Here is a 15,697-nt window from a genome sequence, read left to right on the forward strand (position 1 = left end):
GTCTCCATTGCCAAAGCTTTTGAAACACAGGCACAATTAGTAATTTTGGTTATTAAGACTTCAGAATTCTGTCTGCTTCCCTTTCTGTGTAAATTCACACTCACAAACACAGAATGACATGCTTCGCTTGCAGACAGTCAGGTGTTGAGAGAAAGAAATCTCTCTATCTTATCTCCCTATCTTCATCTGTGCTTCTTCACTGGCTTCATCAGAGAGAGGGAGAGAAACCTTGCACTCACATTCCAGCTTCAAAGAAAAAGCTTAGATTTATCAGATATCACTGAAAGAGCTATTCGACTGATATAAACTTCAGCCCATGTTTTTCATTGTTTGCCTTATTAATATATATATACTTTTATTTCTAATTACATAAAAGGCTCATTATAATGCAGACCTATTAACTTTTGTTATTAGATGAATGTAATTACATATTGTGTCCTTTATTAATTTAGGAGACTGAAGCACAAATAACAAGAATAACATGATATTTGAGAAAGAAATGTTGGTTTTGATAAACCAGGCCAGTCAAAACAATAAGATACAAATTACAAAGGGACAAATTGCATATGTAATATTGGGTCAGCTGAGCAATGCAACACTAACCACCCTCACTCAATAAATCTCTCTCAGTCTCAATCTGTCTTTTTCCTCAAGGTAATTCGTTGTAAACTCAACATTAAACAGTAAAGGAAAACAGAAGAAAATATAATTCATGGAATATTTTTAAGGAAAGTGTATTTCTGTATTTGTGTATTTCTGTTGAGTATGGTGTGGGTTTTGCAGTTTATCCATAAATTACAAATGGTCCTGACTGGCACCAATTTGGACGAATGCTGGCTGTTTTGCGCAAACATGGTCAAAAATCAAGCTGCGCCTTTTTGCATAAATCCTTGTACACATCATCCATTCAACATCCCCACTGCACTTCTGACTCCAGTGCTCTGCTATGCTGATGTGAAATTGTACAGAGGGACTTTGAGAGGGCATGTTGCATTAAAATGTATTTCAAATCTCCACAAATTAGCACCGCTGCATCTACACCGTGACTGCAGAAAAGCCACAGCAAATCTCACATAATCCTCATGTGTTCTGCTCTAACATGCCATTCTCTCCAACAAAATAATTGCATAAAATACCATTATATTTACTTGCTGTTATGGATTGGGAATTCTTGCATAAAAGTACAAGAACAGAAGAGAGAAAGTTTGAATAAATAATATGCTGTCATGGATTCAGTATTACATGACTCACTAAATCACAACAAACACCACATCACTAATTACTGCTGTGATACTGTATACACAGCAAATTTTCCTGATCCATACGTGCAATGTCAAAAAGTTGATTTTTAGATACTGAATTTTTTTAATGTTGCAGATTATTGTAGCTAATGGGAATCTCTGAGATTCTTGCACAGGCTATATATAAGTCGTAAGTCTATTTTCTCAATATATAGCCTATGTATAGCCTCAGTATTTATTTCAGAGATTCTCGTTAGCTACATTAATCAGCAACATTTAAAAAATGACGTTAGGTCAACTTAGTAGCTCAGCATCAACTTTCAGTTTTGTATAATTATATCGACATATTTTCAGTAACTGCTAAAAAAGTGAAAGGATAGTAGGCCTCTTTGGGATAAAAGCCCCATTGATGTTGGGGCTAAACACTGCCAAAATATAGATATAATTCAACGGGGTTAAATGGGGTTTATTATTAATGTTATTATACAAAGAGTATTTCCCTTTGGAATGTTTTTTTTTTTTTGTTACAGTCCTATTTGTAATTGCCTATTTTCCAGGACTATGCATCCCTGATGTCTCCTTTTTAACAATGCAATTCTATTATAATTTTATTTCCATGCTGATCAGTCAGAATGCAATAGATTAGCATCTATGCTATAAAGCAGTGGTTGTCAGCTGGCTTTGCTTCAGGACCCAGTTTTTATATTGGACATGAAGTAGTACTCCAACGAAAATATAGATAGAATTATAATTATAGACACTGTTTTTCTTTTCAGAACAATGCACTGAAAATGTTGCCTTTTATCTCATTATAACTGTACGCTACTGTTGTGAGCGCGTGTATCGCGTGGGCGTTGCCCAGGGTGACAGTAGAGCTAGCGCGAGCAGGAGAAAGCGCGAACAAGGCGTACGCATGTTTGCGCGTGATAATCTGGTGCAAGTGCAGTTACTGAAAATAACTGCGCCACCATTGCGAATATCTCGTGTGTTTTTGTTTCGATTTCGCTGTATGTATTCACAATGTCTAACTGCATACAAAACATAAATGGGTGTTACTTTTAAGGTAAGTCTCCGCCCAGGGGGAGTCACAGCGCCTCATCCACCTGCCAGCAGACTACTTCAGTAGCAGACACAGACAGTCAGTGGACCTGAAGAGCGCACCACACAACACTGCTTCTGCTTGGACAAAAACATATGAGACGGGTTTAAAAACTCACACAGAGAAGTATACGGGCAATTCATTCAAGCTAACACGGTGTCAGAGCCAGAGAAATTACTTTAAAGGAGCGACTACTTTGTGGACATGTCCATTCCCTGAATGACGGACGCTTTACTTCTGACATATTGGACAGATTGTTTTTGACTGGATTGCAAATGATTTGCACATTGGAACAGACAGGATCGCTTGTGACGGACGTCTTGTAGGTGAGAGTGCTCTGTTAATTCCAGTTTATTTTAATATATATATATATATATATATATATATATATATATATATATATATATATATATATATATATTTAAAACTTGCCATCCTGCAAATAAACAAATGTAATTCCTCCACCAATATATAAACAACATGCCTCCTTTACTAAACATGAAGCATCCGCGGTGTTACAAACACTTGTTTAGCAGAAGATCTGATGTTTCACAGCACAGCTGTTATTCGCAGATTTTTTTGTACATTTATTTTATTATTTGATTAATTTGAGTTATTATTATTCATATTTAAGCTATTTGTTTAATTATTTAATTTATATATTTATACTTTTTTTTTAATCTGCTATGTTTCTGTCGCAGATTTTTATACTTTATTATTCATTTTTGAAGAGGATGAGTCCATTGCGCGTGACTGAAAACAGAATAAATATTCTTAATGATTTATCGACTGCTTAAAATGGAAATTACACTGCTATTGATAACTGAATTGATTCCAGTTACATCTTTAGCAGGCAACTAATCACAGTGTGCTGATGATGTACCTGTCTTTTAATTAGATTTGAGATGAAAAAACAAAAAAACAAACAGTTGTAGACAGCGCGAAAGCACGTGCAACAGAAAATTAAGGTTTCAGGTGCAAAGATCATACCAAAATGACAGTATATAAACGGATAAATTGATAACAACAGACTCTGTAACAACCGTGAATGCAATGATTTAACTCTTTCAGCACATTCGTATTTGTGCTTAATGTTGACCCTCACCCACTTTCTCCTCCCTACCCCGTGCAGGTCCGAAGAAATCCCTTGTGGCTCTTTGGGTAAAGCGATCATGCGGGGTGCCGGGACTTTGGTGCTGCTGCGGACCCTTCTGGTCTATGTGTTCTCAGCTGTCTCTGTCCACAGCAGTCCTTTGTCTTCCCTTCCACCCGCCTCTGCTCCACGAGTCTTCCTGCCCTTCAAAGGTAGGACGCATCTCTTCCGTCTGGCTTTATCTGACTTTGACACTGTTGCTCTGTGGATGCTCACAGCCTCTGCTGGAGACTGCTTCTGTGAGAGCCACTGCTTGCCTGCAGAATAATAAACAAATATATAAATAAATACATGGAAGTGATATAGACTGCATGGGAAAATGCATTGTTATTTTTGTTACTTATTGTTCCCAAGGAAACCCGAATCTCATAATGTTCTTGTTTTGTTGTTGCTTATATGTTACTATACTGTTGGGCTAAAAGGGATTGTTAATAGGGATGGAACGATACCATTTTTTCTCTTCCGATCCAATTCCGATATCTGAACTCTCAGCAATGGCCGATACTGATCCCGATCCGATACCAGTGTTGTTTTTTTCTTAATGAGTTTAGGACATCTATAATTCACTGTGTGGAACTGTTTGGGAGTACTCTTTGTGTGAAGAAACTAAAACCTCTAACAATACATTATTTCATTATAAAATAGGAGAACAAAAACAATTACATAAGAGCATGTGCAAAACTTTGTTAACTAGTCTGCAGGATGCAACAACAAAAATAACAGTAATTCCAGTGAAAGTCCTCTGTAGAAAAGAAGCAATTTCTCTTTACACATTGTAACTTGAATCTGGACTTGTAAATGGTTTCAGATCTCTCTCTTTCTCTCTGTTATTTATTTATTTATTTGATTTTAGTTTTATTAATATATCAGTTCACTTTTCAATCACACAGTAATTTTTTGGAACCCAATTTGATCAATAGTTCGGTCCACCTATAACATGCATTGAGAATGGCACCGGACAAGCATTTTACCAGATGCTGAATGAGAAGCGTATGACACTACTGTGAATTAGCTTACAAACACTCAAACACAGACTTTATTTTATTTTAAAATAAAAGCCTTAAGACATTACAACTGAAATGTATTACCAATGTATAGTAAAATAATAATTATAATAATTATTATTATTATCTACATCTGAGATGGAGTTTGTGTGGAGCGACCACATATTGCGCTAAGCAGCGCTTTACGAGCCTTTGTGCGTGTTTATATGTGTGTGTGTCAGCAGAGCGGCGCTCGTTCAGTAAAGCGTGGTGCCAGAGACTTAGCTGTGCATGCTGACTGTATATTTATTATTAAAAACAGCCTTTTGCAATTCACAAAGCTTTTGGATGACTGTAAGAGCCTGAATAAAATGCACAAGTTATATGGACTACTTTAATGGTGATTTGAAGGTTATGTCATTCTTTGAACTTGACAGTAACGTCAATGACCAACATGTGGTATCGGATTTGGATCGGGCTGGCCGGACCGATACCTGATCCGGGTAAAAACGTCAGTATCGGACCCGATACCGATCCAGGTATCGTATCGGTTCCATTCCTAATTGTTAACCCCAAAATAAAAATTCTGCCATCATTTACTCACCTTCACGCCTTTCCAAACCCATAGTACTTACTTTGTTCAGTGGAACGCCAAAGGAAAAGTTTAGCAGAATGTCTAAGCTGCTCTCTACCATATAATGAAAGCAGATGGGGACCAGGGTTTTCACTTGTCAAGCTCTAGAAAGGACAACAAAGCATCATAATAGTTGTCCCTACAGCTTTTAATCCCTGCACTATATTTTTCAACTCTTTTAAGGCCATATGATAGCTTTTTATGACTGAAATTTAAGATATTATGGTGGTCATCATTCACCTTCATTGTGTGGAAATGACAGTTTGATCTCATTAGGTGACCATAGCAAAAGTTTTGCAAAAGGATATGATGTACTTCATTACACATTTTGCTGTAGTTCCCAGTGAAATGTCCAGTAGCGGGTGCCAAAAGCAAGTGAAAAGGTGTCATAATCAAACAAGGATTTTAAGGTGAATATGAGGGGCCTTTTACATGACAACATTTTCAACTAAAAACGGAAAACTTTTTATGTGTTTTGGCTGTTCGTTTACACGACAACAGCGTTTTGGGGCCTGAAAACGCAAACTTTTGAAAACGGTTTCAAAGTGCAAGTTTTTGAAAACGATGCTTTTATCGTCTCCGTGTAAACATACAAAAATGCAAATTTGTGATAATGATGACGTCATGCGCACGCGTATTACGTGTTCAGTCTATAGGCATGCGCACAAGTACTTCAAAACAACGCGCGAGACATTCAAAACTACAATGGCAGACTACAGGACTGTGTTTGTGCTGCTCAAGATTTTGAGTTTATTGATGCTTCTCCAGCAAAGTGTAGATTTACTGCATCACTACTACGACCAGCGATCACCATCTTCATTGTTTATATTCACCGCTCTGTGGAAGAATGCTTATGTGCACAGGTGCGTAGTGTTTCTTTACAAAGTGACATCGTCAGCTACTGGCCTGGCATGCATAATACAGCGTTTCTAGTCATTTTCGTGGATCCGTGTAAACGGGGATCGTTTTTACAACGTTGTCGTCTGTACGTGAAACTTTTCAAAAATGCAAAGGAAAAAAATTTCCGTTTTTAGTACATTGTTGTCGTGTAAACGTACCCTGAGATATTAGAATATTAGATATTAGGTTTTAATGAGTAAAACGTACCTCCCTAACCTAAAATTTTAACCTAAGCCTAACCGATAGTGCTAAAAAGCACATTTTCAGAAGCAACCACCTCATTTCATGTTGCTTCTATGACACTTCCGTGTCTTGTGTCAGCTGGTGGCTCAAACCGTTGTCTTCCCAGTCCAAAGTCCAACAATCTATCAGGTTAGCTACTGCAGAAGCTGATCATATAGGAATAAGTGTGTTGTAAATGTAGGTGGGCCTGTAATACAAGCATTAAAATGTCTCGTTTTTTAAATGATGGAGATCATAACATACAGTAGCAGTGTGTGAGTAATAGTGCAAAAAAGTGTTTATAAAGTCATAATCAGCAGCTGTAGTCCTGATTTGTGTGAAAGTGAATAAAACAGTTTTTGTAGGGCCTCTAGTGTCAGTTCACAAAAATGTAGTTACTGTAATGTTCATTCTATAAGACTAGGTTGGGAAAAGAGTAGGACATTCTGCTAAATAAATAGCTCATTTTGTGTTCCTCGGAAGAAAGAAAGTCACAGGAAAAATTTGGAATGACATGAGGGTGAGTAATTTAAGACAGAATTATAATTTCTGAGTGAACTATTCCTGTGCTAGGTTGTTAGTTTTCAATAAAAGGCCCAGGCCTTCAATAAACAGTGGGCCTTCAGTTTTTGCTGATAAAGTGCTGAGCAAGCTGCTTCCCTTCTTGGGTTACCTGTCTATTTCACTTTTCTAATTCGGGGAGTTTTCACAGTCTGCTGCCTGAACTAATTTCCCCTTCTATTGCCCGTTATTGTGCTACTTTAATTGGTTTTCGAACGCTCCTTGAGATGCTGTCTGCCTACCAGTAAGGACCTGAATTTAACATTTGCTTGTCACTGTGTGACTGTGAGTTTAACCCATGCAAAGGGAATTGGATTTCATGTTGGGTCTTTAGGGGTTTGCGTATGGCTCTTGGTTGGCTAAGCAATGCAATTAGTTTTTAGTTCTGAAAGAGTATTTCCCTTGGGATTCTCTGTACTATCTTTATTTTTTCCCCCTGAATATTCTTGTTTTGGTAGATGATTTTCCAGGACTATGCATCCTTTATTTCTCCTTTATAACAGTGCAGGTTTATCATAATTTTATTCCCAGGTTGAGCAGCGCTTTACTTCCAAGTGTACTTCTGTTCGTCAACTTGGACATTGACCACTCTTGTGTGCCATGATATACATGGGAGAACATACTACATTATATCCATGCACTGAAGGGGATATTCCAACTTTGTGATATGAGAAAATATAATCTGAGAGTTGTCTAGAGTATATCAAAATATCACAGTGCAAGAAAAGATTAAATAAAAAAATGAAAAATAAAACTAGTCTGACTTGCGTGGACATAGTAGAAGCACTTTGGATGGGTCATAATTTTTCCTTGGCCCAACAGCTTTTACTAAACTCTCAAAACATGTTCCTTCCTTTGTGAAAAAGGCTACATTTGTTGAGGGCTTGCACTCACTAAACATTCTGTGCTCTTCCACAAACGACTTCAAGCTTAGTGGGATCCTGTTTTGGTTTTGTACTTGTGCTGTGTCATTAGAAAATCATTATGATGGCTAACCAAAAGCCAGGCTTTGGCCATATTTATTTGCTTTTATGGCATGTGGCAACTCTTTGAGCGAACGGGACATCCTGAATATGTTCCTCTCAGCTACTTAAATGTGAGCGAAGACTGTTTATGTCATGAGGTCATAAGCTCTGAGCTGCTGTAATGTGCTGTTTTAAACTACAGTTGTCCTGTCGTTCACTCAAAATGAAAAACTCTTTCATCATTTACTCACCCTCATGTTGTTCCAAACTCTTTCTTTATTCTTGACACAAAAAGAAATGTTAGGCATTTAGAGTGTTAGCCTCAGAGTAAACGATGACAGAATTTGGGTGAACTATCCCTTTAATGCTAAAGCGTTAGATCAGATAAATTACTTCTTTAGAAAACATGTAATTTCTTGCATGGTGTGTGATTAATCAATTTAGCTTAAGCTCCTTTTTAAGAAAAACAGGGCAAAGAAAATACAGTACCTTTCAAAAGGATCCTCCCTGGGGAAATTCAGGTATAATGCTCAAGTTAGAAACTAATACATACACATAGCTTTTTACACACATATACGCACCCACGCACACACATCGTCTGCGGTTCACCAAGATCTCCCTTTTTCTGATCTGATTCGTCCTCTCCAGTAAGTGTATGTACGGAGGGCAAGGCACTCTGCCAGGCAAGAGTCAGTTTTCTCCTCTGAGGGAGGACTTGGCTGCCTATAGTGGTGTCGGTGAGTTGAGAGAAGAGATACTGGTGTCTTCTTATGCCCTTACACATTAAAGACAGTCCAGAAAAGAAGCACATCCCTGGAAGCCAAGATAAATCATCTGGTTCTGCATCAGACATGACTTATTACATAAATTATCATAAAAGTTCAGGCTCTCCTCTATCTTTCCTCTTGTTTTCTTTCTCTTTCTCCTGCACTCTCTCACACCCAGCTTATTTTTTACTTTATGTGGCCAACTATGGTGTAGTACATTTATCCTTTATCCTCTCTCTTTCTCTCTCTCTCTCTCTCTCTCTCACACACACACACACACACACACACACACACACACACACACACACACACACACACACACACCCTTCTTTTCTTTTTAAATCCCCTCTTTCCCATGTATCTCTGCAAGCCTGGGATTTACATGCTAAAAGGTAGGCCAGAAGACTTTTGGAGTCACATGACAAGCTAAGTTCATCTCTTTGCATATGAACCCTCATGTAACGCCTCGTATTTGGACATGACGGTGGATTTATTGGCATATTTATGCATATCATATTACTGTAGTGGTTTGGAAAGCCCTGGAAAGAATGCTGTGTGTGTGTGTGTGTTTTTGTATGAAAATGGTGCCATGGGTGTTGTTTTGGCACATTGTTTTAATTTAAATGCTATCAGTAGATTCTCAGAGGGACCGTGTGCTCATTGCTCATTTTTCACACATATTTGAAAAAGACCCAATGAATATTTAATTTATGTTATTATAAGTTACTCTAAGAATATGGCTTGTGTGCATGTAAATGTGTATGCATGGGTGTGCCTCAGCTATCGCACTAAATGCACTGGTAAGATAGTTATCATGAGCAGATTTAGGATATATTTATCTTTGACGTACCACCCTGTTTACTTGCTTAGTTACTTTATGGATTGAAGTGTCGTAAGTGCTTGCTGTTGGTGAGGAATGGTGGTAAAGCAAACCTGGCCGGTCTGTTTTTATACCTTATAAATGTACTCCTTGACATAACTACAAAATTGACCTATGAGTAATTTTGTGTGTTAGTAAATGCTTTTTGTACAACATAGGATACATGATCTACCTACCTTTTTCCAGCAGCCACTGTTGACTTGACCCTGGTTGTCTGTGGTGGGGGCTTTTTTTTAAAACTTCAAACAAGTTCTAATAACACCCTATTTGAGGGTGCCAGAGGCTGAGGTTGTGACCCCAAAAACAGGAGCAGGTCATTTTCAGGGTGATCTGTCCTCGCTGTGTGGGAAAAAGTGAACAAATTCCTCCTATTATTGCTTGTTACTGTCAAAGTACGAACTCTCAGAGGCAGAGGGATGGACTTGATCGCAGGGTTTATTGACAAGGAAAGGGATGAGAGGTGAAACAAACAGGTGAGGTAATCCAAACACAGGTATGACACAAACAGCAGGTGAGTAAACTCCAAATAGGGTAATTAACAAAGTGCAGATGATCAGAAAACTCACAACAGTCTTTTGGAGGAATCGTGACAAACAATGGGAGAGTCAAATGACTGGAGGAATACATGGAGGGCAAAACATACACCAAACTCAGACGATGGGTCAAATAACTAGGTAGGTAAACAAACTGGTAAGTATTGAAGTGGCTAAGGAATCCATAGTTTTAGGGGACAGACAAGTGACTGAGTGTGAGAGCGGGGTTTTATGCTGTCCATGATTAAAGTACTGATGACGTGCAGGTGCGTGTAATCAACTCAAGGGAGAGTGAGCGCTGTGTGGAGTGAGGGAGAGGGAGCAGAGTGTGGCGTGAGAGAGGGAGTCCGGTGGATCTGTGACAGTTACGCTAATCTACCGTTTGTATGTAAATGTTTTTTCCTTTTTTTTTCTCTCCCCTTTTTCTCCAGAATTTGCCTAATTCCCAATGCACTCTAAGTCCTCGTGGTGGCGTAGTGAGTCAGTCTGGGTGGCAGAGGATGAATCTCATCTCGAATCTTATCACATGGCTTGTTGAGCGCATTACCGCGGAGACATAGCGCGTGTGGAGGCTTCACGCCATCCACTGCGGCATCCACGCACAACTCACCACGCGCCCCACTGAGAGCAAACCACATTATGATGACTCATGAAAAGAGCTGCTTGGGGCCAAACCCATTTACAGTACATAAAATCTACTAAATGAGACAATCATTGGACCTGGTTGAGTCACTCAGCATGCCCTGGGATTCAAGCTGGTGAGCTCCAGGGGTGGTAGTCAGCGTCTTTACTCACTGAGCTACCCAGGCCCCCAATGTTTTGTCCTTTTAATGATTGTCTCCTTTTGTAGATTTTATGTACTGTAAATGGGTTTGGCCCCAAGCAACTCTTTTCGTGTAGCTGGAAGACAGAAAGAGAAAACAGTGAAGACATTTAGAGGGCAAAGGAGAGGGAAAGAAAGAGGGTGATTCTCAATAAAGTTGTCAAGAAAACAGAATGATCATATTTAGCCCATAATCAGTTCAAATAAATATTTTCATTAAAAAAATTGCATAAGGAAAATGAAGCCTACATTTAGGACAAGTAAGATTTTTTATGCATTTTGACATTATTTTCAAGACACTTTTACCCTACAATTCTTAATATCGTAAGGCATCTACTGTTGTTTCACTTTCACTGTTCTGTTATATTACAGGCGATCTAATTTTAGAAATAGCTGCCATTACAATATCACATTGAAAAACATCTCAATGGCCATAAAAATAGGCTTCGTTTTCTATAAAAATTAGTTAGAAAGAAAAGAAGAGTCACTACAAAATATTAGTTTCTTTTGATTTCAGGGCAAAAAAGGACCAGAATTTCATGTGCATCTTGAAAGAAAGAAAGAAAGAGACAGAATAAAAGAAAGAAAGAAAGAAAGAAAGAAAGAAAGAAAGAAAAGATGGAAAGAGAAACAAATAAAAAAAGACTTTCTAGTAACCATACCTGTGTTATTTTACCCTCAATACTCATGACATGATTAGGTTTAATCTTTATGTTGCCTATACCTGGGCTCTAACTGGGTCAATTGCCACACTAGAAACTTCACAAAGTGCTTTCCTTTCACAATAAACACACATATGAGAAAGCATGTGTGAGAGAGAGCCCCTAAGCAATCAATGTCTCTGAAAGACGAACGTTCTCCAACTTGCCAAGATATGCCTAGGAGAACTGCACAGACAGAAGTTGAGACACTGCCTCTCTCAGTCTCACGCTAGAGATGCTAACTAACAGCTACACAAAGACCGTACCTTTGTACTGGATGCCAATCAGTTAGGACTGACTCACCTGTGGTTTGTGTGTGTGTTTATGTGTGTGTATATGTGTGTTCCTCAGTCTGTATTTTGGACCGACCCGCAGTCTCTCTCAGTGCCGTCTTGTATCAATTTTCCCTGATCCAAATGAAAAATGTGTTTATCTTCAGGTAACACTGAAGTTTTCCATTTTTAGCTGCAACTGCAAGTTCAGTCAAGCTCTCGTTTTGTAAGCTAAACCACAGCGACGTATCAGAATGGTATTAAAACCAAAAGAGATGGGATTAATCTAGAATGCATTATTCTAGGCTGTCCCCATGAGCTTTCTCTAATGGAGCTCTTGGCAGAGTAATAAACTAAACCTACTGACCCTACATTGAATTTCAGCTTCATAAGAATCACTTAGAAACGGTTGCATGGGACGTAGACAGGCGTGGGCTTGGAAGGGGAGGCCTGTTCTTTGTTCTGTGTTCTTTTTTGTTTTTGTTATTGCCAAAGGGGTGCTGTTGTCATGTGCTGTATTAACTTAAGTATGGAGTTGAAGTCTTGCATTATTTAAAGTATCTTCGAATGCCTTGTAAATGCATACGGTGATGAATATGGTGATCATCCTGCACCATGGTATAGTGTCATCTCAGTCGATCTCAGTGTGATTTTGGAGACATTAGGATGAAATTTCTTCAGATGAAATCAGCCTGTGCTTACCGAAATTCGAACTACTGCCCCCAGTGGCTGAAGTTGGAAGTGTTCTTGAGCATATGCACACATGTGAGCTTCAGTTTCTGGATGAAATGTCAACAGAGGGGCACCAAAAGCATGTCGTAAAGCGAATTGTTTTCAGTTGTAAATGATGTAATACAGTGAGCACTTAGCAGGAATGCATATTAACCATATGCCCTAACCCAAACCCTAACCCTAAACATCATCATCAATGAAGTAAAAAAATTAATCTTAGAGGACAAATGCAACCTCCAATTCGCGCTTATCATTGATTATGTGAATGTGAGAACTTCCTGGTTTCACAGCATGCTATCAGAAGCTATCAGATGAAGTTTGTCAGTAACTCAGCAGAATGGGCCATGATGCCAGGGTACTAGTAAGTAAAATCTCATGTGGAGACTTCCAGGTCTATGAATATTGCTAATATTCAATGAACCACATTTTTTTAAACTGACAATACGAAAGAACTCAATCGCACAAATTAATTGAAATTACAAACTTAAGTCCCATTCACACCAAGAATGATAACTATAACGATAACTAGAACCAGAAAGTTTTAAAAATAGTTCTAACTGTAAGAGAATAGCGGAGTCCACACCACAATTTAACGATAACAACACAGAGGAAAGATATAGTTGGGATCACTTTCAGAGAAATTTATTTCCAGCTGTTGAACGATAAAAACATTGACAGCCAATCAAAATCCATCCAGCTTTAAAGGGCTTGAGCCGCAACGTGCACTCATCTTCAAAATAACACATTCCAGCACCGGATCCCCACTAATCATTTTACACACGAACAAAATGGAAACTCCTGCTCAAAAAGTCTTTTCTGCATTTTCCTTCAGGTATTAACAGAGATCAATAAAAGGCATTAAGGCATAAAATTACCTCAGGTATCCAGCGTTAATGTTGACAACATTGTCTTGTCTCTTTTGAAGTTGTTTGCGTCTGTTTTTCTTTTGGTTTCTTTGCGAAACGTAGAGCAATAGCAGTTCTTGACTGAGAACATAACTGCAGCGTGCGCTTAGAATAAGCAGAACATTATCGTCCGTTGGTGTGGACGCTAATATAGTTGTCATTACAGTTATCATTATAGTTATCTATCTTGGTGTGATCGAGCCTTTATTGTCAGTTTTTGCTACTGTTTAAATAAGAGATGATTTTAAAATACCTTCGTCTTAGCGCTCTCTTACTCAAAAGTCATAAAACCAGGAGCAGGCGCATACTACAAGCACCGTCTTTAGGAAAATTAATGGCTAAAAAAAAAGCGTATTAAAATCTATACAATATTCAAGGTTTTATCTCAGCAAAATTATGTAGAATATATTGTAAATTTTGATTAGTCAGCCAGTTTTAGGTATATATCACATCACCATGGGATCTGATAGCTACTCGCACTGTACCATGGTACTGCCACTTTTTTTAATCTCTCTGCTTGTCTGTATCTTGATCCAACACAACCACATTGGAACTTGACATGTTGCTACCAAATGTTCCGGTACCCTGACATCGACCCCATTCTGCAGAGATTTTAAAATTACTTTTAAAATTACATTTTTACTTCACTGAAGATTAGGTTTAGAGTTGGGGTTTTGGTATGGTTAATAAAATATGCATCACTTTTGACTGTATTACATCAATTATAACTAAAATCAACTCTTCTTTCTAACTCACCCGGAAACTGAAGGTTACACTGCCCATAAGTTCATCAACTTTTCCAACTTCGGCCACTGGGGGCAGTGCTTTCAGTAAGCACAGACTGATTTCAACAAAATAACTTTAGATGTACTCTTGCTGAATTCACAGTGAGATCAGTCTGTTTGTTCTTGTTCTTGCCAAAATATCTTCATCTATATCTTTACCTGCTTCTCTTAATTCTTCTCTCGTTGTCTATCTCTGTCTCCTTTCATAGTTTGTTTTCCATCAAATCCCTTATTCCCTATTTTATTCTATTGCTGTATCTTGATTCTCTTCTTCCGCTTTTTTCTCTGTACTATATTTTCATCCTCTAATCCCAGGGGAGATGTCTAACATGAAACCCCCTCAAGGATTGTGAAAATACTCCCATGATGAGAGAACGAGTGCAGACATTCATTTTGGGTGAGGTCTGGTTCACAGCTCTTTAGATGAGTCACTCTGAGTGCATGGGTTACGGTTGTGGGTGTGTATGTGGCAGGAGAAATGATCATTTTGAGAAAACCATCGTCTTTGCCTGGAGACTCTGGGTCATACTCCTCATTTATAAAACATGTCACTAGGGCTGTCACAATTATGAAATAATTGAAATAATTGCGATTATGACGATGAATTGTCTGTTAAAGGGCTATGCCGAATAACTGTCATAACAGTTTTCATATTTCTTAAGGTGTAATTGTGCTTTATAAACCTTAAATCTTTTTTTTTTATTTTTTATTTTTTTACATATTTTACCTCAAATATATAAATCAAATAATAAAACAGGGATATATGATTTCTTTTTAAGGCTTTAAAACTATATGAATGACATGAAAATAATGTTTTAAATCTCAAAATATTTAGAAATACTTGCCTCTCTTTTTGGTCTACTTTAGTTTTGGTCAGTTTTACATTTACACTGTAGTTTTTGGAACTCATTAAAAATATATTTTAATTAAAAAATATATAATATAAAATATATATTTTTATCATATTTACATTATATAATATTGTATTATGCAACAGTAAAATATTTCTGTCATAATTTCTTCACTTTCAAATGTTATTTTAATGCTCTTTGACTAAACCTAGGAGCACCTTTGATGGCATTTATATATTCAATTAAAATTTCCGTATTTGGGCATTAAAATGTGATTGGAATTTAAAGTGCACAATAATCAAATTACCACAATCAGACGGTTATTTTATAATCGTGACAGGCCTACATGTTGCATTGTGCTGGATGTCGTGAGCAGTCGTGAGCAAGCAGTGTCAGAGCTGGAGGAAAACATTTCCATTTGGATTATCTTTTCATATCATACAATACTTTCTGTTATTTTCTGTAATGTACAATCATGTTCTTTCTCTGCAGACAGAGATATTTTGTCTGTCATCAGTTTTCCTTATCTTTTCTTGTACAACATGCCAAGCACAGCCATATTCACAACACTCACCCATCCATGCATGTCTCGTAACACTAGAGTTTTAGTGGCTTCATCATTCTCTCTTCTCACTAATCAGCATTCACATTCACTTGTTCCTGACACTTTCACTCCCTTTGTGTTCCATT

The 15,697-nt window shown here is 37.8% G+C and overlaps 1 protein-coding gene across 3 annotated transcripts in view; it reads left to right on the forward strand.

Moving 5' to 3' along the window:
• The first annotated feature begins 2,390 nt into the window (after positions 1-2,390).
• LOC127449106 (semaphorin-3F-like) overlaps positions 2,391-15,697 on the forward strand; it is a 67,977-nt gene continuing 54,670 nt past the window's right edge. For 2 of the 3 annotated variants that reach the window (XM_051712275.1, XM_051712277.1), the window contains exons 1-2: positions 2,391-2,662; positions 3,473-3,645. In XM_051712275.1, coding sequence (XP_051568235.1) covers positions 2,616-2,662; positions 3,473-3,645 — 220 coding nt within the window. In that variant the 5' untranslated portion in view covers positions 2,391-2,615. Of the gene's footprint in view, positions 2,667-3,472; positions 3,646-15,697 lie in introns of all 3 variants that reach the window. The other variant, XM_051712276.1, reaches the window with a different exon arrangement.

Source organism: Myxocyprinus asiaticus, chromosome 12 (assembly GCF_019703515.2).
Source record: "Myxocyprinus asiaticus isolate MX2 ecotype Aquarium Trade chromosome 12, UBuf_Myxa_2, whole genome shotgun sequence".
NCBI classification, from domain to species: domain Eukaryota; kingdom Metazoa; phylum Chordata; class Actinopteri; order Cypriniformes; family Catostomidae; genus Myxocyprinus; species Myxocyprinus asiaticus.